Consider the following 26,427-nt stretch of genomic DNA (forward strand, 5'->3'; position numbering starts at 1 on the left):
CGACAGCCGTCTAGGTGATGTGGTCTTTAATGTGGATCCGTCTCTGGGGCTCATCTAGTCGATGTGGACTCCGCTGACATTCAGGGCTGTAGAGGTCGTCTCTAGGTGCTGATCCACCGTCTGGGCTGGGTTCGGACTGGATCCGGGCGACTGCAGTGACCATCTGATCTGGATACGGACTGGATCTGGTGGTTAATGTGACCTCGGAATAAGAGAGAAACAGTGTGTGAAATGTGTGTTGTCAGTGTATGTACAAATCTACCCTATAATGATAAAAATCCATGCAGTGGTTTTTAATTAATCTGTAAAAATAATATCCCCTTTTTCAAATCGAGCCGTTCTCAGATGCCTGTCGTTGTGGCGTCACATGACAGAGGACACGCCCACAATAGTTGATTGACATGAGCGTCTTACCTCAGATCAGCTGTAACAGTCCAGTAACTTTCCATGTTCTGATGCCGGAGCAGGGATGTAAGTTAGACGAGAATATCTCAGATTGAGCGATTGAGGTGTTGTGTTGCTGGATGTAATAATGAACATAGTGGTCGTCATTTACTCCCAACATCTGATCCGCTGAAGATGCAGTGGATTATGTTTGTTTGTGAAGGGAATGTGCCTCCCGATCTACATATATCCGTCTATGTTCGCGTGAATCATTCGGGATCCAGCTTCACTTACAGCAGAAGTGAGTATAAAGGTTTTTTTTTGCGTTAGCAAGTTACACCAAGTTTAGCGGCTAAAGTAAACAGGCTCGTCACTCCACAGAGAGAAGAGAGGGGCGGGGCGAGCAGAGCTCATTAACGTTTAAAGCAGCCTCGACCAGAACAGGATGATTTTGGCAGAGCTGATTTTGGCAAGGTAAAAAAGGTGTTATTTACACTACCATTGAGAAATTTTAACCAAAGCATGTTATAGACTTCTCATTACAACCCTAAAGAATCATATCAACTTGTGGAAAATGGGCATCCGATGACCCCTTTAATCATTTTTTTTTTTTCAAAAAGTTTTTAATTTGTATGTATGGGATGTCTATGAACATAAAAAAATCACTGGATCCTTGGGTAAATAGTTAGTTGTGAATCCAAATAGTATTTTAGGTGTTTGTATGCCTTTATGTGCAGTTATGTATGAGTATGAACAGGGGTCACCAAACTTGTTCCTGGAGGGCCGGTGACCTGCAGAGTTTAGCTCCAACTTTCCTCAACACACCTATCTGGAAGTTTCAAGTATACCTAGTAAGACCTTGATTAGCTGGTTCAGGTGTGTTTGATTAAGGTTGGAGCCAAACTCTGCTGGCCACCGGCCCTCCAGGACCGGATCGGAGTATGAGTGTACGTAGACTTGGAAAGATTAAGTTTTTTTTTTTTAAATTATTATTATTACTAAATGAAATGACTTCTGAGATGTCTGAAGGTTTTCATGCCATCTCTGAAAAGTGACGTTTACACTGACCTTTGGTTTCCAACAGAGTTAAAAAAACAACAACAGCCATTTAAAGGGAGATCTAACAATCTTTATATTCCTTTATTTGCATGTTACATGATTAACGGAGTTCATAAGCCTCATTTTCTCACCAAAAAGTACAATCTCTTTTTTTTTTTCTTAAACCCACTCTCAAATACAACAAATGACTTTATTTCCATTTTAAACACTTCATGAGTTCTTTACAGAGCAGAAGGGTTTAAAAAATGACTGCGGTAATTTTAGAGTAAATAAACACAGTTAGAAAATGTTCATTGCTTTTCATGAAGATGTCAGTCGAACGACCCGGAAAATCTCTTACTGGAGACTCCTGCGTCCCGTAGCAAAAGAGGATCGACAAAAACACCGTCCAGTTTTCTTGTCATGTTACAGGAGTAAAAACACACACACACACACACACACACACACTAAACATGGTGAAATTAAAGTCAGCTGATCCTCACTGAGTGTAAGTGTTAAACGCGCGCTGCAGTGAAGCTGTACAGAGGCGTTCAGATAGAAAACACACCGTCCTGATCCGGACTTCAGGACGCTTGACTTTGGATCGGATCAAACCCAAACACTGGCGTTCAGGGCACGAGCGAGAGACTACAGGAGACGCACGACTAGCCCTTAAAATCCAGACGCCGAGCCCGCGATCACTGACGCACGAGCCACGCGCGGGTTCGTCCAATCAAGGCATCAGAGCTCACACGCTAAAAGCTTATTGGCTGAGAGAGCTGTCAATCAAAGGGCTGAAGAGCTCACTGCTGTAAGCCCAGGAGGGATTCATAATACTTCATAAAACGTCTTTAATAATGTAATGAATGCGTACACACAACCTGCTCTCGGAGAACTTGGAAATAAATAAATCTGGGACGGACGCGTCACGAATTCGACGACAAAGCAAACTACCGTGTGTGTGTGTGGACTCGGTGTGTTTGTAAATCATCTCTAAAATGGCTTGTTTTATATCGTTTTCTAGAATCGTTTGGCAGTCAGTGAATTCAGCTCATTTCTGTACAACTACTATTATAATAACTAACGAACAGAAATGATCAGTCTCTATAAATAAGAAGAGTAGTGCAGCCGCTTCAAAGGTAAATCTAGTTTTAGAACGCGATATTTAAATATTTGTATTAAAAATCTTTACGTTTAGTATCTAATTTCAGTTCGTTACAGGAAGCATCAAAGCGCCACCGCAGATAATGAACTACATACGAAGAAACCTGAACTGAAGATTCGTTTCGTTTCCACGTTGAGGACATTCGATTCAAAAGAATATTTACAGACGAACGACGCGACGGGATGAGCGGCGAATCGAAGCGAAGCATTCATTGGTGTCGTACAATTCAGAGTTCATACGATTTCACAGACACGCAGAAGACGAGGTTCGGGACATGAAGGTCACGTGTGTTTTTGGGCGAATCTCACACACACGGTAAAAATCATTCCACGGAATTCTACAGGTTTCCCACCAGAACAATCGTTTTTCACGAGAGAGAGAGAGAGAGAGTTCTCTGATGACTCGGGTTTTCACAGGAGATCACACCCGCAGATCCGCTTGATGTGGGAGGGGTTTAGTGCGTGTGGGCGGAGCTACGGGTGTGGGGGCGGGGTGTGTTCTGCCTCTGTGAAAAGATTCTCCGACCGATCGTCGCAAACGCCGACGGACGCGAGCGTCTCAAACGTCCCGTGATTGTTCTGATCTCAGAGAATCTTCGCGAACGACGCACCACCAGCAGAAAATACTGTGTTTCAGTCCCTTCTGCTAGTCATCGGTTCTGAACGACCCTACGTGATTGATTCTAGCGCTCTTTCATTAGTTTACATTAGGCAGATTTCGGAACAGGCTGCGGAGCATTATGGGAAAACACAATGAAATGAACCATTTCTCTAGGTGATTTCGCTCCGGGTTTCTGCGGCAAATCACATACATGCACTCGAACTGTCAGACAGACGAACGGACGGACGGACGGACAGACAGACAGACAGACAGACAGGCGTCACTGGAAGTCAGTGCTTGAAACCGGTTAAATGACAATATTCTTGTCTTAAAAAGAGCACCTTCTTTCTTTTCTCCATGTCATATTTTTTTCCTGATAATAAGACGGTCGTCCTGCCGGGGCGTAACGGTGAGCGTGGATGGACGGATGGAAACAGTCTGAGACGATCAGATGATCAGCGTTCAGAGCTGAACATTAACACTTCAGAAGAGCCGAGAGAACGGACAGGAGGAGGAGCCAGAATGATTGACACGCGCAGCCCGAGGCGTTGATGTCCCGCCCCGTGCCAGGTTCTGAGAGACAGAGACGGAGAGAAGGGAACCGGTTAGCTGTACTCGTTGGTAAACTGCGACATCTGCTGGTCAACATGCTCAGCTGCATCAGTGTGTGTGTGAGTGTGAGACTCACTGTAGAGGAACACGCTGGCGTTGTGGATTCCCAGTCTGTTGGTAGCCACACACGTGTAGTTTCCATAATCGTCCTCCGTGACGTTTGCCACCACCAGCAGCGTACGCGAGCCGCTGATCTGAATGTTGACGCTCTGAGAGCTGGACAGTCTGACAAACACAAACACAACACTGACAGATCATTATTACTGTAAGGGGTGAGTAAATGGTTTGTAAATTGTTGTTCTGGAAGTGGACTTCTCCTTTAAATATGATGGTTTCATTCTAACCATCTCTAAGATGAAAACCCAACATAATATATGATATTTACCATCTGAATCTAACAATGTCGTGTCAACAAATGAAAAAGTCAGCTGTCTATTAATTATCACGTTAATTATTGTGCCTTTTAGCCCCGACAGCAGGGGTGCTTTTTCCCCAAATACCATACTTTTACACAATCTTTTGTTATTTAAAAACTGTTAAACAAAACTGAAAATCATTAAGAAGACCTTTGTCTCAAGATATATTCAAAAATTTTAGTGATTCTCATTTGCTACTTTAAGGAGAAGTCCACTTCCAAAACAAAGGTTCACATATAATGTGCTCACCCCCTTGTCATCCAAGATGTTCATGTCTTTCTTTCTTCAGTCGTAAAGAAATTATGTTTTTTTGAGGAAAATATTTCAGCATTTTTCTCCATATAATGGACTGATATGGTGCCCCGATTTTGAACTTCCAAAATACAGTTTAAATGTGGCTTCAGACGATCACAAATGCGGTTGTAAACGATCTTATCTACCGAAACGATCAGTTATTTTCATAATAAAGTCTTTCTCTCCCTGAACTCTGTGTATTCTGGCTCAAGACAGTTAGTGTATGTCAAAAAACTCCAATCGTATTTTCTCCCTCAACTTCAAACATCATCCTCCATCACTGCAGAAGAACAGACACAGTGTTTACAAAGAAAACATGCAAAGATCAAACACCCTTAACAAAAAAGGTAAAACAGTGATGTAGGACGATTCTGAAGTTGAGGGAGAACATGAGATGGGAGTTTTTCCACATACACTAACTGACATGAACCGGAACAAAAACAGTCCAGACAGAGTAAGACAAGACGAGCGTTTGACATTAAAAAGTATATAAATTGTATTATTTTAATGAACCGATAACCGATCGTTTCGCTAGATAAGACCCCTCTTCCTCGGCTGGGATCGTTTACAACTGCATTTGTGATCGTTTGAAGCTGCATCTAAACTGTATTTTGGAAGTTCAAAATCGGGGCACCATATCAGTCCATTATATGGAGAAAAATCCTGAAATGTTTTCCTCAAAAACCATAATTTCTTAACGACTGAAGAAAGAAAGACATGAACATCTTGGATGACAAGGGGGTGAGCACATTATATGTGAACATTTGTTTTGGAAGTGGACTTCTCCTTTAAATCTACAACATTTTTAAAAACATCAAATTGACTTTGCTCCGCTGCCCGCGATCGCATCAAAGATCAGGCAAATTTGCACATGTATCCTGAAAAGCGGATGTTTTGGAAAGTGCTATGCCATGTGTTTTTGCCATCTAGTGGTTTAGAGGAAAATAGTATCAAAGCTGCCTTTAGCCCCATTGTACCCTATATACAACGTTGTACCCTATATATATATATATAATTTTTTCTGGCCAAAATGTTCATAGCCTACATTTAAACTTTATTCATTATTTAAAGTCAAACGTGTTGCATGTCCACACACGTTACATGTTCTTGAACTGAAATACATGGAGAGCAAAATATATATTTGTGAAATATATTTGAAAAATATTAGAAAACATTTTTTGTCATATGGGCTTGATGATTACTGTACTGTGAGAAAATGATATTGAGAACAGAGATCAGAGAAACGTTAGGAGAAATGAGAGGAATGTTCCACAAACTAAACAGAACATTCTATTTGTATCGCATGTTATCTGCTTTATCCTGCACGTTCTGGGAATAACTGTGTTCTCTGAGCGACTGACCGGCGCTCGTCTCTGTACCACTCAAACTCAGGCTGAGGAACTGCAGAAGCTTCACAGTGCAGGACTCCAGCCTGACCCACCGGCGTCTCGGAGCTCCGCACCTCCTTAATGTACGGCGGGTCTGTGGAAACACACACGGTCTGATGTCACACACAGTCTGATCTCACACACACAGGATGAGAGACACAGTCTGACGTCAAACATCTACTCACAGTTCACCACCACGTTGACGTATTTGACATCAGGAGTGGAGACGTCATTGCTCGCTTTACACTCGTAACGTCCGGCCTGAGAGCGAACGATCCCAGAGATCTCCAGATACTCGCCCACGTCCAGAGCCTCGGCTGACAAACACACACACACACGCCCATCATCATCATTATCCAGCAGAGGGCGCACGTGAGACACAGGCATCACATCACTAACTTCAGCACTAACATCATATATAGTGAAATATCATAATATTCCAGCAACATCCACAAACCAGATCTGATTGAACAGAATCACACCAATAAAACACAAAAAACTGCTGAGATTGAGCTGAAGATACAGAACATGAGCAACAGATTCAGAACATCAGACCATCAGGAGCTTCAGTGATCAGATCATGTTCATCATTAATTTAATCATCACAAACACACACAAACACATTTCCAAACTCTCTCTCTCTCATACACACACACACACACACACACACTCTGATTTGGTCAGCTTTTCATCAGGAAGTTGAAAAGCGTTTCAGAACACAAGTGAGTGGAGGGGAGCTCATCTGCATATTCATGTTTTATTTATGAGCATCATTTACCACAGTGAGGCACAATGCATTTATTTAGTGAATACTAATTTATGTAAAACCATGAAATTGGCAAAGTTCAGCAAAACTGAAAGATCACAGACACACAATAAACACACATAATGTTCACACACACACACACACACACCCCCCCTCCTGATTCTCATGCGCATTTATTCATGTCAACACACTTCCGTTGTAGTTTATTCCTCACACACACACACACACGTCTGTGTTCTTTAATGCATCTATTAATACTTGTTCTTCCTTACATGGTGTTAATGATCAGCTAATGAGCAGGATGAACATACATGAGATGATGAGGTCTGACGTCTGACACACAGGAAATCATCAAAACGTACACATACAGTAACACGCATGTGCCGTGAGCGGGTGAGTGAGTGTGTGAACAGCAGACATGAGCAGTTTGTGTTCGTGTTCATCGCTAACATGAATTCTTCAGTGTAAATGTGTGAGATCTGAGCTGTAAATCGTGCTGCTGGGGCCAATAAACTTCTGCTGAGTCTCGGACTATCCGAGAGAATAAACGTGGGCTGGACGTGTTTTCAAGGTTTTCAGTGTTTAAGAAACACAACTGAAGCGATTCGATCACAGTCACGTGATGCATGACGTCTCTGACTGAGACACTCAGCGCTGGTTTAATGTTACAGCAAACACTGATAACACTTGATTAATGTTCCAGCTGTTAAAAGGTTCTGTCTCCGACCTTTAGTGACCTTCTGTGGAAAAGAGGATCTCCAACCATTACAGCATCGATCAACACATACACACACACACACACAGAGGGTCAATACTTTAAACAGCATTCAGCTCTTTTCAGTAAATGTGGCTCCCAGCACGTCGATGAGAAAGATCTTCAGGACAACAGATACACTGTGAACATGAAACTGCTGATTAACACACACACTCACACTCACACTTCTCTCGCTGACACTCTTTCGACTTCCTGTCTGACAGAAAGAGCACATGCTGACAGAATCCAGGTCAGAGCGTTTGAAGGTTCTTCCTGTGAGTCTGAAGGACATGCGGACACCGAACCCACGATCACTTCACACCGACAGGACAGGAGGATGCTGGGGTGTTCTGGGTGTTGTGATGCGGTTGCTAGGTAGTTCTAGGGTGGTTGCTAGGGTGTTGCGCATGATGTGATGTGGTTGCAACAACACACATGACCTGAAGCACACGTAGTTTAATAAGAGATTTGCTGGCAGCTGATTGGCTGCTTCTCACCTGACGGGTTGAGCAGTCTCCAGGTGATGGAGGGATCTGGCCTCCCATTGGCCAAACACGTCAATGTCACGTTACTGCCCTCGTTCACAGTGATGTCTTCCGAAACTTTATAGATGATGGGAGGAACTGAGAGAAAAAAACAGAGCAGAATGCTGAGGAATGCTGGGAGATTTGTGTTCCTGCATACACACACACACACACACACACATCAGAATGTCGCTCAAAAACATCCGTTTGACCTTGTAACACACACACACACTCATGATAAACTCTGTTGCGTTTAATGCGAAATGTTGCAGAGCAGCAATGAAACCAAACGCGTGTGGAAATATCACACACACATCATCTGTTATGAGCCGCAGACACACTCATCCATTATTCCAACACACGTCTGATCAATGCGCACACAATCCCACATATTCATCAAAACCATACGCCATTTAATGAAGCGCTCTGTCATTTTCTTGATTTACTCCGAGATCCAGACGAACACCAACTCAGAGCTGCAGCTTCAGCAACACAAACCTGCAATAAATCAGCGGCGAGAGACAGAGATTCATCTGCAGCACATCTGCCTCCTGCAGCGCTCAAACGCATTCATCTGTGTCTGTCATCACTCGTTCAGCCGCCGTCATTCCGATCTCTGATCAGACCCCGCCCCTCACACCTGAAACCCCACCCCAGTCTCCTCCCCCGACAAACTCATCCACACCACAGCGTTCATCACATATTCATCTGTCGCTTCATTCTAATCTCTGAATAAAATCCTGTGTAATCCCAGGCCACGCCCCTTCCGCATTAAACCGCACCCCAGTCTCCTCCCCCTACACCCCAGTGTTCATCACATCTTCATCTGTGAACATTCGCTCAGCTGCGCCACGCTGATCTCTAATCACAGACCCCGCCCCTTCGGACACTAATCCCGCCCCAGTCTCCTCCCCCACACACTCAATACAACGATGACACTGAGGGAGGAGTTCAATAAAAGACTTCTGTAAATCAGGTTCAAAGACGCCTGCAAAATGAATGCTGACCGCAGTTTGCACAGAGCAGCGAAGGAGATTATTACACACGTCAAGAAGCCAGCTGAGGTCATTTACATACAGAACTTTTAAAGGCACAGTGGTAAATAACAGGAAGAGAGGGTGGAAATGATCAAAATTCATGGCAACCCAGACTAACATTATATAATATGACTGCTGGGAAAAACTAAAATGCTAAAAATATGTTGAACAGGAGGCCAGTGTGAGATCTCGGAGCTCCTCGTGAAGAGATCAAGAGCTCAGGCGTCCGTCTCTGTCTGTCTGTAGGTTTGTAAATGGACGGACGTGTTGTCAGTGTCTGATAAATGATGTTCACTAGGTGGCAGATTGACTCTGTTTCTCGCAGCAGTGCTTCCGCACTCCACTCTCTCGCTCCGTCTCTCTCTGCTTTCTCCTTAACCAATCACTGTTGCCTTTATAAAACTCTCTCTCTCTCTTTTTTCAAACACACTCTCTCTTTCCTCAGAGCGTCTCTGTCTTTCTCTCTAACATGCATGAAATTGGAATTGTAGTTGCAGCAGGACTGACAAGAAAATCTCATACAGAAATACATGTTTCTCCAGCCCGACAAGAGTAGACTCATAAACCACACACACACACGCACACACAGAGCGTCATTTCAGGGTTTTTGGCCCATAATTGCTGACCCGAGTCGCTCTCACACCTGAAAACACCTTCAACAGCTGCTCATTATGCTGTAGTTTATGAGGTTTATATTAGTTCATAAAAGCCTCATGAGTGAAAATCATCATGACCTTCACACAGAAACATCTGTCAGACCCTCCACCAAAAACACTTCACTAACACTGACACTACTCATATTACTGACATTACTAATACTGGTCAAATTACTCATGTTACTGAGCACTAGAAATTATGAATATTACTGACATTATGATGGACATTACACATATTCTAAATGACTAATGACATAACTGACATTTCTCATATGGATTATATTGACATTTCTTGATTTCCTTGACCTTTATGAGAAAAAAAACAAAAAAACATTCACAACTCAAAACTAATTTACAAGCCATTACTGAAACTAACCTACAAAAACAACTAAAGAAATCTTTCTGATTATGGCGTCCTATTGAGTAAATCTATTCAGCCACGGTGTAGTTTAGGTAATTACAACAGAAATCATTTACATAAATCCTTACAGGTACAGCAAAACATTTTTAATAATAAGTGTACCTCAGGGAAAAATGAATAATTAGAAAATGTCTATGTGACTTGAGCCTTTATAATTCTGAATTAGTGCAGAGTAAAGCTGCCCTGACCTTAAACAGAGCTAACAGACTGTGGAGCGTCCGTATCTGCGCTTATATAACACACTGAATTAGGGCCGGTACGTGATCATAGCGCTCATGAGTTATACTTCATTTAAAATAGTAAGCCAGAGGTGCCTGAAAAAACCATCTGATCTCAAAAACCAGCCGAAAGCTCAAGATCTGCACAATATTCCTCCAGAGACGAAACAGGCCAAAGAAGAATTTTAAGCTGGTAAATATCTCAGACTGCTAAAAATATTTCCATGACCCAGTATGAACACAGAAGAAAAAAGCTGCTCTCATTAGAAAACAGTCGCCTACTGTAATTGAACAGCCAGTGATTTAAAGCACAGGGTCAGAGGTCACAGGTCAGGTGAAGGGGTGTTAACACATATTGACCAGGGTTAATGTTCCTAACAATCACAATACACTAAACACACAGAAGAGCTAGTCCTAGTATAACTGTGCTCACATACACACACACTCTCTCTCTCTCACACACACACACACACACACACACACAGACTGAAGTCTCGGATCACAGGGAAGGAAATGAGGATAATTACATGTTACTGTTGTTGTTGTGCTGCAGCCGGTAATGACTGCAAGAGTCACTCTAACACATTACAAACACACACACACACACACACACACTCTCTAAAGGACTGCAGTCGCTCGCGCTCACGTGACAACATTCACCAACAATATAGAACCAACAAAGCAACGCTAGTCAAACGAATGAAAACTAGCCCGGAGATCCACTAATGCTTCACATATTAAAATCAGTTCATAACAACACTACCCATAATCCCGAAGAGAGATCCACCAATCAGAGAAAGCGCTGTTACCATGGAAACAGAAATGAGTGACGTCCAGTCATCCAGTGACGTATGAAAGACGCCTCAATCCTCAACGAGTTTAAGTTGTTGCGTTCACTCACAGATGAGGAATATTTGTTCTGCAAACACACACTGGTGAACGTCTTGAACCAAACAATGATATTCACATTCTGCCGTTATTCCCTCATCAGTACCAGCGCATCTCAGAGCAGAAGAACCTCAAACAGACAGACAGACAGACATCGTTATAATGAAGATACAGTGAGTTTATACTGAGCCACCGCTGCTGCTCGCGCTCCTTCATCAATATTTCACTTCAGCTCATTTTATATGAACATCATCACACCGCATTCACAATCAAAACCAGCTCGGAGCGCTTCAGACCCTCTCCGGTCTGCGGCCGAACAGAGCGAACGCTTCCTTTCTGTCTGAACTGCACACCAGAACAATAAACCTCCGGAGTTTGATCGATTCTGAAGATGAACGACATTTGCCTGTAATTTATTTTGTCAGGAGGCGTCTTTTATTTTGCGCTGCGCAGCAGAGCTGCTCGTATTAATCTTGAGGGAAACTTGCACAGCCAAGTGGATCTTCTCTAATTGTATAAAGATTTATGATTTTGCAAAAACAAAACTGCACCATACAACGCAAAAGACTAATGAACATGTTCCTGCATAGAAAACAAGAAGGGGCGTTTTTCTCCTCCCGTGAGGCGTCGGGCATAAATCTCGCCTGCGCTTTGCCAAAAACGCTTCAGAGCGAACGAACGCGGGCGACAGCAGAGCGGAAAACCTTCGCGTGTGACGGCAGAAGAAGCCGTAAGCGGCCTGTTCATCACTGCGGCGCCAACTCACGATGTGAAGACCAGCGCTGCATCATCATCATCGTCATCGTCTCCCAAACCGATGTGCTTCATTAGCACTGCAGTGTGAAAGCGTGAGATCGTCACACCTGAACACTTTCAGGCAGAACCACAGTGCAGAGCGTTGAGCGCGAGCGTGTCTGGAGTTCCAGTATCTCACGCGTGTGTAACGCAGCAGGTCGTCCCGCCGTCTCGCACATTTATGTTCGGTTTCCTAAATGTTCAGCAGAAACACGTTTAAATGATTCGTCTGACAGCAGGTGAGAGTGTTTCTGTCCAAACACGTTCTCATCAGCAGAGACAGAGGAGCGCGCGCGAAACGAACGCTGGGTAATTAAGGAGAGGCAAACAAACGGCCGACACTGTAACACGTCTGGATTAAATAACACGCGCTCAGTTACGGATCCTCCATCGCTGCGTCCGACCTCACGCTAATTAGCGGTCCGGTGTGGGAGACGACGAGAGACGAGAGCGCGCGACGCTCCACAGACACGCTGAGCTGACGACAGACACGTGACTCTCACTGGACCGAGAAACACCTGAAATCAGCGCCGTTACACTCGCGCTAAATCAACACGCACGCCATCTAGTGTTCAGACGCTAATCAGCAGCATATAAGATCATGAGTTAATAAAACCTATCTGCGTCACAGAGAGATCATTAGTATCATAATTCTATCAGCTGCACTTCTAGAGCTGTTTTTGGATTATCATAGTTAAACTGTTCATTATTTAGTATACATTTTTAAAAAAAATATCAGGTCAGAGCTGATAGCCTTGTGGGCAGGGTGCCGACCAGAGGTCAAATTAACCAAAAATTGTCCGTCATTGACGGAATTTTTTTTTATCAGTGCTATTTAATTTTGACAGATTACACTGAAGGTGACCTATTGTAACTTGTAACTGTAATTTCCACTCCTGTCCAGTTGGTGGCAACAGCGCTCCAGTGTGGCAGCAGAGCACCAGATCCAGAACAAAAACGAAACCGTAACGAATGTTTTGTTATGCGTTTGATCACGCACAGGCGAGTAGCCTAGCCACTTTAGCTACAGCGATCTAGCACGCCACATTAAAGAACAGCGATCGACCGATATTGATTTTTTTTATAATTGACTGAGTGAAGCAAGTCCATACTTCACTTTGGTTTTACCTCCTTTCAGTCATCTTAAAAAGTGTTGAAAATTAGCAGTCTTTCAGGTTAAATTTGAAATCTGAGATTTTGTTTCATATCAAACGTGCACTACTGTTCATTCATCAGCTGAAAACAGTATAGATCAAAAGATCTTTTGGATTTATGAATTGATATGGTTTCATAAAAATAAGATTATATTAAAATCGCTGTCACTGCGGGTGTGTTACACAGTCTCATCTGTTCTCTTCAAAATAAATGCATAAGCCTATATCGTCCTACAGGTTCATAATTAAAAAGAAAGAAAAATGAACAAAAATAAAAGCAATTAAATGTTATAATAATTAAAATATGAAAATTAAAATGACGGGTAATAATAGATTATGACGGAATTTTTACAACCCTGTCCGACAAAATGAAGGACAATGTTAAAGTCTAACGCAACCTCTGGTGCCGAAATACAGCGCCGCTGCGCAACAGGCGTCCCGAGTTCGCTTCTGACCGGAATGTTATCCGATCAGCGTGTCCTGGTCCAGAGGTAGTCGAGGACACATTGTGATCGAATCTCAGTGTAATGTAAACAATCCAGCCATCGTGTCTGCATTCACAGGTCGACGTGACACGAAACGCCCTCTTTCCCAAACTGTCAGAAGACAGAGGCCGTGGAGCACTAGTGAGACTCGTACAGTTATTTTCATTTGAAAAATTTCCTTGACTGAAAATGGTTTTCAAAAGAAAACCCACCACTTCGAGTCGACTTTGCACCAGGCCATCCTCCGCAGAATTATTGAAATATTGCGTGGGAAACAGATACGATTGGCTCTCCAGAGAAGTCAGTTGACGTCGCCAAGTGTAAACGTGCCGTGTCCTGATTGATCGATTGATCCGATCCGCTTGAGCAGATCCCGGTGATGGCATGTTAATGTCAACTGCTTCTCTTGATTTATGAAGCATAATTGCCTGCAATATTTTCCACGTTTATCCTGAAGCTGTTTCATTTTTATTTGGCATTTGTGTTATCTCGCTTTGGCTACAAGCCTCCTCAAGCTTGCGGTTGCCAGATAGCAAAAGTTTATATCCCCCAATCACATCTTTTCTCTTCAATCGATATATTCTCTGCACAGTGGTTTACCCTAAACTTCCAAACCTGGCAACTATTTGCACACGCGCTCTGTATTACTGAAGAAACGCCGACAAACGTGTAAGCTTGAGTTTAGCCGTCTCTGTTGAGATATTCTGCTCAAATAACAGCGTCTTACAGCCGGTCCGTTCTCTTTCGTGCGGTCGTTCGCGCAGTTTGCTGTGACGAAATTTGAAATTTGCAAGAGGTGCGCTTATGTGAAAGTGCACTGATTCTGACAAAATGTAAAAAAAAATCGAAAAATGACAATAATTGTGATTCATGTAGTGCAGGGGTCACCAAACCTGATCCTGGAGGGGCGGTGTCCCGCAGAGTTTGGCTCCAACTTGTCTCAACACACCTGCCTGGAAGTTTCCAGTGTACCTATTAAGACCATGATTAGCTGGTTCAGGTGTGTTCGATTAGGGTCGGAGCCTAACTCTGCAGGACACCGGCCCTCCAGGAGCGAGTGTGGTGACGCCTGATGTAGCGAATGTAAACAGTTGTGAAAACACTGCACGTGTCATATACTGGATCCGTGCATTCGGCCTTAAAGTGACAGCAGCCTAATAAACCTGCTGCCGTCTGTGTTTTTCGTGTCAGTCAAACAAGAAAACACAGAATAAATCTCTCGCTGCTCTCGACTGAATAATATAGTAAAGATTATGCAGTGTTTTATCTTTACATTTGATTATTCAATTTCTCACTTGAATGCTGCGGTTAAACAGACCTACTGTAGCTGAAAAATGAAAGCCGGTTATTTCATCTGTATCGCTCTCATATTGCTTTTGCTCTGATGTTTGCATTTGTTTCTTCTTAATTCATTAACAAGGATAAAATAATGAATAAAATAAAGTGAAATAATATATTATCACCCACCTGTGCTTTGACTGAATAGTCTGTCATTCATTTTTTTCCTTCTATGTTTTGTTCCCTTGTAGAGCTGGATGTTTTAAATAGTGAAATTATTGGCTGTGCTGCTCAGTAACTCTTAGAAAGCGATGTGAAAAAGAGTCGTGATGAGATGATTCTGCCTGAAAAAAAACGTGGTAGGATATTTTTGCCAGTTCGCCCACCCGTACGACCAGCTAATCACCACGCGCCCGATCTCTCGCCGACGGAGCGAGTGGGAGGTTTCCGCGGGAGGATTAACAGATGATGAGCTGTCATTGGTCTGACAGCCTGTCAGTCGTGCGGCGCTCACCTTGAACGATGAGATAGACCTGTGACGTCTTGGACTGCTGTTTGGTCTGGATGGAGCAGGTGTACGGCCCCTCGTCGAACACGTCCACCTTCTGTATCCTCAGACTGTACTCCAGCTGACCCTGAGTCACCAGCTCCACCCGCGGGTCCAGGGACCACTTGTCCTCGCCCGCGAAGATGATGTTCGAGCGGTTCAACCAGGCCACCTTAGACACCTTATCGTCCACATAACACCTGACAGAGAGACAGACGGCTTCAGGTTATTATCACACAGATGACAGACAGCTCCGGATACACTCACGTCATCCCTAAACTAGATTTGAGCCCGTCGTATGTGTTATGAGTGACGAGCAACCTTCAGGCGTCACTAGACTGCAGGAAAAAAAAAACTATTTGCTAATAAATTCATACAAATACATACAAAGAAACGCCAAATAACGCACAGGTGATGAAAGCACAATAATCCACAAGTGATCCACACCACTCCAGTCCATCAGTTCACATCTTGAGAAGACAAAAGATGAAACAAATCCATCATCAAGACGTTTTTAACTCAAATACAAGTCCATAATCCATAATAACGCTTCCTGACGGCACCCATTCACTGCAGAGGATCCACTGGTGAGACACATTTCTGCAAATCTGATGAAATCTGACAGCGCATGTTCATTTTTGGCAGAATTACTCCTTTAAATGTGAATTTTTTAAGTAGAAAGACTGAAATAGTACTTTCCTTTTAGATGTAGATGTTTTATTTACAGCTCTGAAAATCATTTTTTACAGTGTGTATTCACTGAAATCTTCAGAAACAGATGAGAATGGGTTTTAACGGTGAGGTTTTCGTTCATATTCCAGCGTGGATTGTAATCGTCCTCGCTCGCGGACGCCAAGCTCTACGGATGCGTTCGTTCGCGTTCACGAGAACATAATCGAAGAGAGACAGGCTGACAGAGTGTGAGCTGCACACGCAGGACTTCCTGTCCATGATGGGCCGGTTCTGGCTGATCTCCACTCGCTCACACTGAGTTTCCTCCAATTAAACCGCTGAGAGACTCTGTTAACCAGCAGCTGTCAGACAACTACACCTGTCTGTCTCTCTCCGTCTGTCTGTCTCTTCGGCAGGGACTGTCTGTAGCACAACAGCGCTGCTGTCTGTCCACCCGTCTGACGAGCAGCTCAGCGTGTGTGTGTGCTGGACAGTCGCTGTGGGCTCGCCTGAGGGAGCCGGTGTGTCAGACACTAATGAGACAGACAGGAGATTTGCTGAGGCAGTGAGAGACGGACGGACGGACAGAAAGAGCTGCAGCATGAGTTTAATCAGCTCACACACGCGCAGGCGCAGGCGTGTTCAGACGCGCGTCGTTCAGGATGTTCTGCTGCTCTCTCAGGTCTCGTGTGTCTCGGCAGACTCACACTCACAGATGAAGCTGTTTCTCTTTTAAAGGAGACTCAAGTGAGACCAGACCAGCTGCTCATGAGGCCTGCAGAGACGGCCGTCATTCCCGCTGAACTACCGACGAACAAAACCTTTATTAAGACATTAAGAGACGTGAATGACTGATTCTTGTGTGCGGTCGCTCTCGTCATCATGTTGAACAGTAAACACTAGTGGTTAGTTGATCTTGAACAGGTTAAATGTGTTTGCAGCAGAGCAGTTTATATACGTTCTATAATCGGTTTGCCAACATTATTGTTCTTTCTGAATATTCTCTCAACATTTATGCTTTTTTTTATTTTTTGCTTACGCGAAAGGCACATTCCATTGGATCAATCCGCAGACAGATTGGGAACGTTACTTTTGATTGTTGCTTTTGTTCTCTGAATGTTCTGATACAAAGATTCAGATGGACATCAGATGAGTGTTCAACTAAGAGGAGATTGTTCAGTAACACTTTACTTGAAGGGGCGTGCATAAGACTGACATAGCACCTTCGTAATCATGACATGACATGTCATGAATATGAGGGAGGTTTTATGCATGTTTATGACACATGTCATTAAGTGTCATTCGCTCAGTTATGTCATTTTAAATTCAAAGATGACATTGTTTGAGATGCCTTTGTCATGACAACTTGACATTAATAAGACAATTTTGTACTATATGACAGCTATATATGTTGGAAATATGTGATCCTGGACCACAAAACAAGTCTTAAGTAGCACAGGTATATTTTTAACAACAGCCAACAATACATTGTATGGGTCAAAATGATTGATTTTTCTTTTATGCCAAAATTCATTAGGATATTAAGTAAAGGTCATGTTCCATGAAAATATTTAGGAAATTTCCTACCGTTAATACATCCAAAAATTATTTTTGATTAGTCATATGCATTGCTAAGAACTTCATTTGGACAAATTTAAAGGCGATTTTCTCAAAATGTAGATTTTTTTGCACTATTATGGTGGTGTCTTGGTTAGACTTTTCCATGATGCAATTAACTGTTTTTGCAATGATATGGACCAAACTCTGCATGACTTAACCCACCATTGTACTGTTTTCATTTTAATTTTGGGGTGAATCGCTCCCCAAATGCAATAAAATACTATTTTATTTATTTATTTATTTATTATTATTACTATTATTATTATTGGATGATTGAATTTATTTCTCTAACACCAGTTAATCTTTTTTTTTTACAACATTTGAAATGGTCTATTATCTGACCTTCTGTTGGAGGAAACTAAAAAAACAAAACAAAAAAACACACATTATGAAATGAAAAATATTCATAATGCTGTTATAAAATAATTTGACAGAGTATTAACACTTAACGACATTTTAACGACAAATTCAACTTGTACCACTGTAGTTGAGGTCAAGAAAAATATTAATGACACTGTTATAAAATTATTTGACAGAGTATTAGCACTTAATGACATTTTAATGATCAATTAAATTTGTACAACTGAAAAAAAAAGTCGTCAGAAAAATATTAATAACACAATTATAATTGGTCCCATGACCACATGACAGTTTAATGTAATGTTAACCCATAAAGCTAAGTAGTTTATTAGGTTTCATAATAAATCTGCTATGTCATGTTTATGACAAATGTATGACAGGTTATGTTGTCTTGGTAGTGTCAAGTTATCATGACAAAGACACTGACAGGTTATGATGTATTGGTTTATGTCAAGTTGTCATGATAAAGGCATCTCAAACTATGTCATCTTTACATTAAAAATGACATAACTGAGCAAATGACACTTAATGACATCTCATAAACATGCATAAAACCTCCTTCATATTCATGACATGTGTCATGTCACAATTATAAAGGTGTCATGTCAGTCTTATGCACGCCCCTTCAAGTAAAGTGTTACCGATTGTTCTATCAGCGCTGGACATTAACATGTTTGTGCGAATGCTTTGACAAAGTTATTAAAGAGCTGTGCCTGTATTCATGAAAATTTTTAGTGCAAAGAGTTGCTACTAGTGACAAAATTATAAGAAAATTCTTAGAAAAATGGGAATTTCTCCTTCATAATAAAGAGAAAATCCTAGTAAAGGTAAAAGTTATTCACAAAACATCTTAAAGCTCTTAAGGTCAAAAAGTGTTAAGAGCAGAAAGAAGGACTTTTAAGAGGCTTAAGAGTTTCTTTAGCAGAGGAGAAAATGGCTGAAAGACAAAGACGGAGAAGAAATGTGTCGCAGACAATGAATGACAGTGAGTTAATAAGACGCTAGATTAGTTCATGCAGGGATCATGTTTGTGACCTTATTAGAGAAACACAGAACATCTCTGACACAAGGCATATGTACATACATACAAACACATATATATGCAATTATTTCCCCAATTTTCAGGAACGCTGACACTCAGAAGGAGAATTGACGCCTTTGACCGGTGGTGCTCGAGACGTATGCTACAAATGCCTCGGACATCAAAAGTTACAAGCAAGACAGAGCGTGATCTACTGACATCACTGGTGCGTAAATTACTGAGCAGCAGCTCTCACACTTCTGAGATAATTCCTCGGAAACATCTTGTGCTCGGCATAGTCAGCGGGACAAGAAGAGGATACTAAAAAACATGAGGGCTGGATGTAATTAAGGTGGATACAAACATGCCTATGAAAGTATTGAAAGAAGCAGTCAAAGATCGTGAAGCACAGAACATCACGATCCATAGACTGAATGAAAGTCGCCTGACTGAACGGTTCAATCCTATGAACCATTTTTTTCTTCTCAAATGACCAATCACAGTCTTCAAAAGAATGCGTCATACCCAGCAAGGTTTTGTCTTTTCCTCGCTCAGATTGCTCCTGAATCACTCTTCACATTCGTAGACATTTTTCAGATAAATTAGGAGCTTTTTCTTAGAAGCTTTTAGAATATGGGCCTGGACAACTTTTTGTTCATGTTAAGAATGTTTCTTCATTCACTTTGAGAGAACGTTGGCTGAAACGGAATGTTTTGCATCATAATATCCTGATCTGATCATAATAACACTGTCTTACATGATATGTTATAATCCCAAATACAGTTCTATAAAATATCACTTGTTTGAGTCATCGCTCAGTGAAGTTTAACGGAGACTGTTATGGAAATGGAAATGCTGGTGTGAATATAACAGTCTATTCTCAGAGGAAAGCGGCTCTGAAGCGCACCTGACAGATCGAGCGACATGAAACCGCTCACGAGCGTCTCTGAAGCTCTTCACAAAGTTCCCGTCCTGCTGACAGCTCGAGTTTCCCGCATCAGATCCTCTGTGACCCGCAGATCTTCGCCACTAATCCATAATGGAGTCTGCTGTGGATTATTTCCATTATCGATTAGTTTTGCATCCACAGCGTAATGCGTAAGAATTATCATGATATTTTTAATAAAGCCTGACCGTGCGTCCTCATTCATCAGCATCACGTTTACACGGGATATAAAGAAACAAACATAAATATGCATGAAATATCACAGCATCAGTGTGAGTCTCTATTATAATGTGTGTATTGTATTGGATTTACAGTTCAGTTCAGTGGTGAGTCTCTGACATCATGCATCATGAAAGTGTTTGATCACACGCTTCACAGTTCAATATTTTAAGAGTCCGCAAAATACGATTTGAGAGAGAAATCTCACAAGTTATTAATATAATTTATTCAGTCATCTGTTCAAACTATAATTTGGAAGAGGCTCGAAATGCTGCAGTTCTTCAGCAACAAGAAACAACTGCTTTATACTGAAATCACAGAGGGTTCAAGTTTAACAATCACAAAACGATGAAATCTGATCATTCAGCAGCGACCGATTCAACTCAAACCCCAATAAAATCAGCAGTGTTTAGTGAAGACGAAGGATGATGAAGGCTGGATTATGAAGAGCATCTGTTCAGCAGTGTTGAAGATGTTGATGAGTAAAAACACTCTTTCAGAGGTGCGATTCATATTAAACAGCATCGTAAGCGTTACTGACTGCATCTGCGAGATCCGCGCTGCCGTTACTACACAAACCACGCCGTCATCGGCCCAACCTCACGCCTCAGTGTCCCGACGAACAGATGAGTGTGTTTGTGTCCACAGTGTCAAACCAAACACGATCCACTCCACCGCGTCTCTGTTTCATGTGAAATGGTTTTCCAGCAGAACAGAGCGATGACGATGTTGAATTCTGTTGCTTTGTTCCTGTTCTTTGTGTTTTTGCTGATGTCGAACTGCAAGAAGGTTTGATTTTCTTCTTTTTTCTCCTGGTCTCTGGACCACCTACACTGCTTTTGTCAAGATGGTTTTCAATGCTCTTTGCTGGATTATTAGAAAATCAATCAAAACAGCATATGCTGCAGAACTGACACATAAAACACAACTTCAGTGAGATTCTGAGGACACTGAGGAGCTGCCGAACATTTATGAGAGCTACAACACACACACACACACACACCAGCTGCTCTGAAACCTTCACACATATTCAGGTTTTCACTGAGGAATGGATTATTAATCTAATTATTCATGATAAAGCAGTTTTTTGGGTGGATGGTTTGACACAGATTCAGCACTCGGAGCCGAAGCCGACAGTGACCCGCAGTTTCTCCTGTAATTATTTTCTGCAGATCCTTCACTAAACACCCGGTAGGATTTCTTCAATAACCCTGAACTCGGAGCTCGTCTGAAGCGTGCGCTGATGCCGATGTCACAGAGCTCCGCTTCATTCTGTCTCGTTTCTCTCTGAAGTTTGAGCACTTCTGCAGACACTAAATTATTAACACAGATATAGACGGACGGACGGATGGACGGATGAGAACTCAAGAGACAAACTGCAGCGCTGACAGACCTGAACCACAACCTGCTGCTAACCACCGTTATTCCTACCGAAAACTGAAACACAGAAACTATCACTAATCATCGCTGGTAACTAAAATAGAGTTGAAATGAATGAATGTATACAGTGCTGCTTGAAAGTTTGTGAACCCTTTAGAATTTTCTACATGTTTGCGTAAATTTAACACAAAACATCATCAGATTTCTGAAAATCATCAGAAGTCCTGAAAGAGAACCCAATCAAACAAATGAGATCAGAAAATTATACTTTGTCATTTATTTACTGAGAAACACAATCCAGTGTTAAATATTTGTGACTTTATCTTTGCTGTCAGTATCTGTTGTGATCCCTAAGCAATAACTGCAGGTAACATGTTTTGTAACCGTTGATCATTCCCGCACTGCAGCTTGTAGGAATTTTAACCCACTCTTCGGCACGGAAACACTTGAACCCTGTGATTTTGGTGGGTTTTCTCCTCTGAACTGCTGCTTCAGGTCCTCCCACAACATTTCAATTGGATTAAGGTCCAGACTTTGACTCGGCCGTTCCAAATCATTAACCTTGTTCTTCTTTAACCATTTCTTTGGTATAATGACTTATAATGCATGACCCACTTTCTTCTAAGATTTTAGTTCATGGACAGATGTCCTGACATTTTCCTTTAGAATTTGCTGGTATAATATAGAATTCATTGTAGGCCATTCTGACCAAGATGCAGCAAAACAGGCCCAAACCGTGATGCTACCACCACCATGTTTCAAAGATGGAATAAGGTTCTTATGCTGGAATGAAGGGTTTTTCTTTTTCCAAACATAACACTTCTCATTTAAACCCAAAAAGCTTCATTTTGGTGTCGTCCGTCCACAAAACATTTCTCCAATAGCAAAACATTTCTCTTTAGCAAACTGCAGACCGACAGCAGTGTATTTTTGTTGTTGTTGTGGCTTTCTCCTTGCAACTCTGCCATTCATACCATGGTTGTTCATTGTTCTCCTGATGATGGACTCGTGAACATTAATATTAACCAATGTGAGAAAGGCCTTTATGTGCTTAAAAGTTACCCTGAGGTCCTTCGCAACCTTGCAGACTATTACAAGTCTTGCTTTGGAGTGATCTTTGTTGGTCGACCTACAGGGAGGGTAATAGTGGTCTTGAATTTCCTCCATTTGTAAAGAATTTGTCTGACTGTGGATTTGTGAAGTCCAAACTCTTTAGAGATGGTTTTGTAACCTTTTCTAGCCAGATGAGCAACAACTGTTTTTCTGATGTCCTCAGAGATCTACTTTGTTCAGGCCATAATTCACTTCCACAAACATGATGACACTTTGATAGATTCCTGTTCTTTAATTATTAAAAACAGGGCGTACACTGGCACCTGATAGTCATCGTATTGACTGATAACACGTCTGAACAAATGACTCTAATTTCACCTTAAAATGAACTGCTAATCCTAGAGATTCACATACTTTCGCAACTCACAAACACTGGACCATTTTTCTCAATAAATAAATGACAAACTATATATTTTCATCTCATTTGTCTGTTTGGGTTCTCTTTGTCAACTTTCAGGAGTTGTGTGAAAATCTGATTAATGGTCAATATTTATGCAGAAATACAGAAAATTCTAACGGGTGCACAAACTTTTAGGCAGCACTGTAAATATAAAATGAAACAAAAATTTCAATGGTTGCCTTGCAATTCTATTGTACAGAAAATTCTTTATAGAGGAAAAAGCTCCTTTACATGACTAAAATGGTAGTGGTTTTATGAAACTCTAGGGGTTGTTAACGTAACTGATGACTTTCACAGCCTTATACCGCTTGGTTTACGTCCGCAGCCAATGAGTTTGCACCTTCACCTTTAAATGGCTGGTTTACTTGAGCCTTTGAAACCCTCCACCTTCCCCAGCTCCACCTGTATAGATCTGCTACGGGTTATTTTGTACGCGATTGTGTCTTGAATACTCACAGCAGCGTCTCGCCATATGCTTTGGCAGTAGCAAGTTCCTGTATTTGCTTGCAGCAGCAGCAGAAATAATCTACAACTACAGCAATAACCAACAGCAGCAGCGCAGCAGATCTATTCTGCCAAGACCAGTACATTAACATTGTCATATCCATTACCACGATAACATCTGCTGAGAGTTGTCATGGAAGAAATGTTCTTTACACTAAGACTAAAAATGGTTCTTTTAGGAAGTGAACACTGAAAGGTTATTTGGGGAGGCAAAATAGTGATTTCATGACATCGATGGGAAAAGGACATTTTGGAAGCTTTATTTTGAGGAGTGCTGGCACCTAAATGAAACAAATAAATAAATACTAATTAAAGTCACAAAAACTTCAACTAAAATGAAAATACAAAAATAAAAGACTATTAAAATGATTACCAAGTACTATAATAGTATATAAAATGCACAAAAGAGAAGCCGCCACAGATGCACATTGATGGAGGAACCTGAAGCACATCTACAGACCAGAAGATCACTGAGAACAAACATCCTCAAAACAGCAGCGCGTCTCACAGATAAACACCACTGGTTGTGCGAAGGTGATCTGATGTTTAAACTCATTTACATCGTTAACTTGAAGCATCCAACGACCAGCAGCATGAATCCGTTTCCTCTGAGGCTCAACACTGAGAGTAAAGGCGGTGGGAGTCGCTGAGCTCAAACGCCCTACAGACACAGAGAGAAGGTCGAAGATATCGATTACCCATCAGGCATTTGTGCGGTTCGTCCGGAGGCCCAGCGCCGCCTCCCGCGCTCTCGAGGAACCCGATTCCAGGGCTCCGCCAGAGAATCCTGCTCCTCTTTTGTTTTGCGCAGCGATTACGGCTCGACTGACGGACGAGCGTCTGAGCGTTAAATCCGGTTTGTCCGTGTCGGAGTGTGCGCGTTTGTGCCGCTGTCAGCTGCGGTGAGGGATGCCTTTCATTTCGTCCGAGGTCTCTGCACATCACTTTTCCCTGCGCCCACGAAATGCGCCGCCGCAGGTGAAATGACTTAATGTGCGGCGCTCAGATGGCGTGTGGGAGCGGCGGCGGCTGCTATAGTGGAGGTGTTATCGCCCGAATGAATGACAGACGCCCCGGAGATCTGACGCACACGCCGCGCTGGCGTTAGCATCAGCTCATGTCCGTAGATGAACGTTTCTGCTGGCCGCGAGAGGAGATGATGGAAGAAACACCACCAGACTGTGTGTGATTTCTCAAATCATTTCCTCTGCGTCTCCAGAGAATCAGTGTGTGTTCTGGGTTTTTCTCGCTTCAGGATGAGAATCGCAGCAGCTGATCTGAATATCATCACGCCTCCGATTGGGCCGCAGATGATCACATGACACATATTCACACCAGCGGCACGACTGTGAGTGTCACACTGCTTTACACAACAGTGATAGAAACACAAGTGTGTGTGTGACTGTACTGGTGAGGGCCAAATGCTCTTACTAATGCAGTGAAATATTGTGACAACTGCCTTAAAAATATGCATAAATCAACAAATCAAGTTTCCAAAAGGGCACAGATGCCATGAAATGAACAACTAAAAAGCGTATTTAAATTTATTGTTTTGCAAAGGTTGCCCTAGGGGTCAAAGGTCAGACCATGAGACAACTGCATTAACCTCAGAGAAAAACAATGTAAGTCTATGAGATGATGTGTGTGTTGTTCTGCTGATGAGGTGAAGTTTCTCAGTATCACCCGAATGAGGTTTGTGTTCATTCTGTGACGTACATGAACACACACACACACGCACGCACACACACATGCACGAGCGCTCAGTTCATCTGATCACTGTAATTAAACACAAGCCGCTGTCGGATCAGAGCAGGAAGCTCATGAGTCTCGTTGACGACAGACAAACGGTCAGATCAGTGAAGAGCCTCATTTAGCGTCGTTGATCCAGTACGGAGAGACGCAGAGGCTCTAATAACCGGCGGCACCGAACGCTGCTGCTGCACTGCATTATTCTGCACTGAATGCTCAAATCATGTTGTTGCCATGGAAACACGGCGTTCGGCGCCGATCCATACAGACGGCCGACAATGAGGCATTTTCTGGTGAACAATACGAGTGTGTAAACGCTCAATCACGTCCCAGAGCCGCTCCTGGAAGTTTCCCGTCGGCACACGATCTCTGACAACCCGGCGTAGAGCCTCAGGAAGCGTCCGGAGCGGAACGGCGCGAACGCGCTCGCGTCGGGCCAGATGTTGTACCGCGGCGAGCGTGAAGCGCGCCGATCCCTCGGAGGCCAGATGGATGTGCCGCGCGTCTCCGCGCCGTGAAGTGGAGCCTATTTCACAGGCCGCTGGCTGCGGCGAGGCTAATGGCGGAGCTTAGCGCTTTACTTTCCTCAATTATGTACTTGAGAAACGCCGGGTTCTGACTGACAATCGCGCCGGAGCAGAACACGGCGGAGCGGCACGGTTAATTGCGGAGAGATTACAGAGAGATAAGAGAAGATATACAGCTCGGCACGGGATCAGGGGTTACGATCGGAGACGCGGGCGGATCTCGCCGACAGCTGGTGGACATATTCGCCGGATAAAAGCGGGTTAGTGAAGATAATGAACGACTCGCTTAAATACGGCTGGAATCTCAAGGCTGTGCGGTTTGACTCGTGAAGCTCTTCAGATTCTAACCACAGTCTCTGAATGAATTAACATTTAGATTCATCAGCTCACGTCGGCGAGGAACGCGGCGCTAACGAGCTCGTGCGGCCAGAAATCTCGGGCGTTTGCTATACGGAGCGCTTTGTGAAAAATACGGGCCGTGAGATTGAACTGTCAC

The 26,427-nt window shown here is 42.7% G+C and overlaps 1 protein-coding gene across 1 annotated transcript; it reads right to left on the reverse strand.

Moving 5' to 3' along the window:
* Positions 1-1,491: 1,491 nt before the first annotated feature.
* lsamp (limbic system associated membrane protein) lies at positions 1,492-26,172 on the reverse strand. Its single transcript, XM_051128797.1, has 9 exons — positions 26,106-26,172; positions 25,709-25,960; positions 24,164-24,316; positions 15,388-15,639; positions 7,915-8,040; positions 6,083-6,214; positions 5,871-5,991; positions 3,876-4,024; positions 1,492-3,760 (listed from the first exon to the last, which is right to left on the reverse strand). Exons 1-9 carry the CDS (start codon positions 26,170-26,172, stop codon positions 3,663-3,665), a joined length of 1,350 nt encoding a protein of 449 aa, XP_050984754.1. The 3' UTR covers positions 1,492-3,662.
* Positions 26,173-26,427: the final 255 nt, after the last annotated feature.

The sequence above is a fragment of the Labeo rohita genome, chromosome 15, assembly GCF_022985175.1.
Source record: "Labeo rohita strain BAU-BD-2019 chromosome 15, IGBB_LRoh.1.0, whole genome shotgun sequence".
Classification (NCBI taxonomy): Eukaryota; Metazoa; Chordata; class Actinopteri; order Cypriniformes; family Cyprinidae; genus Labeo; species Labeo rohita.

Bases quoted from the DNA above. Each gene is read 5' to 3' on its own strand.
- lsamp (XM_051128797.1), bottom strand. From the start codon at position 26,172: ATGTCCACCAGCTGTCGGCGAGATCCGCCCGCGTCTCCGATCGTAACC. The intron at 24,317-25,708 runs GTATTGTTCACC...CTGTGTCTGTAG, and splicing joins GATTGAGCGTTTACACACTC to GGCGTTTGAGCTCAGCGACT. The intron at 6,215-7,914 runs GTGAGAAGCAGC...TGTGTTTGTCAG, and splicing joins GAGACTGCTCAACCCGTCAG to CCGAGGCTCTGGACGTGGGC.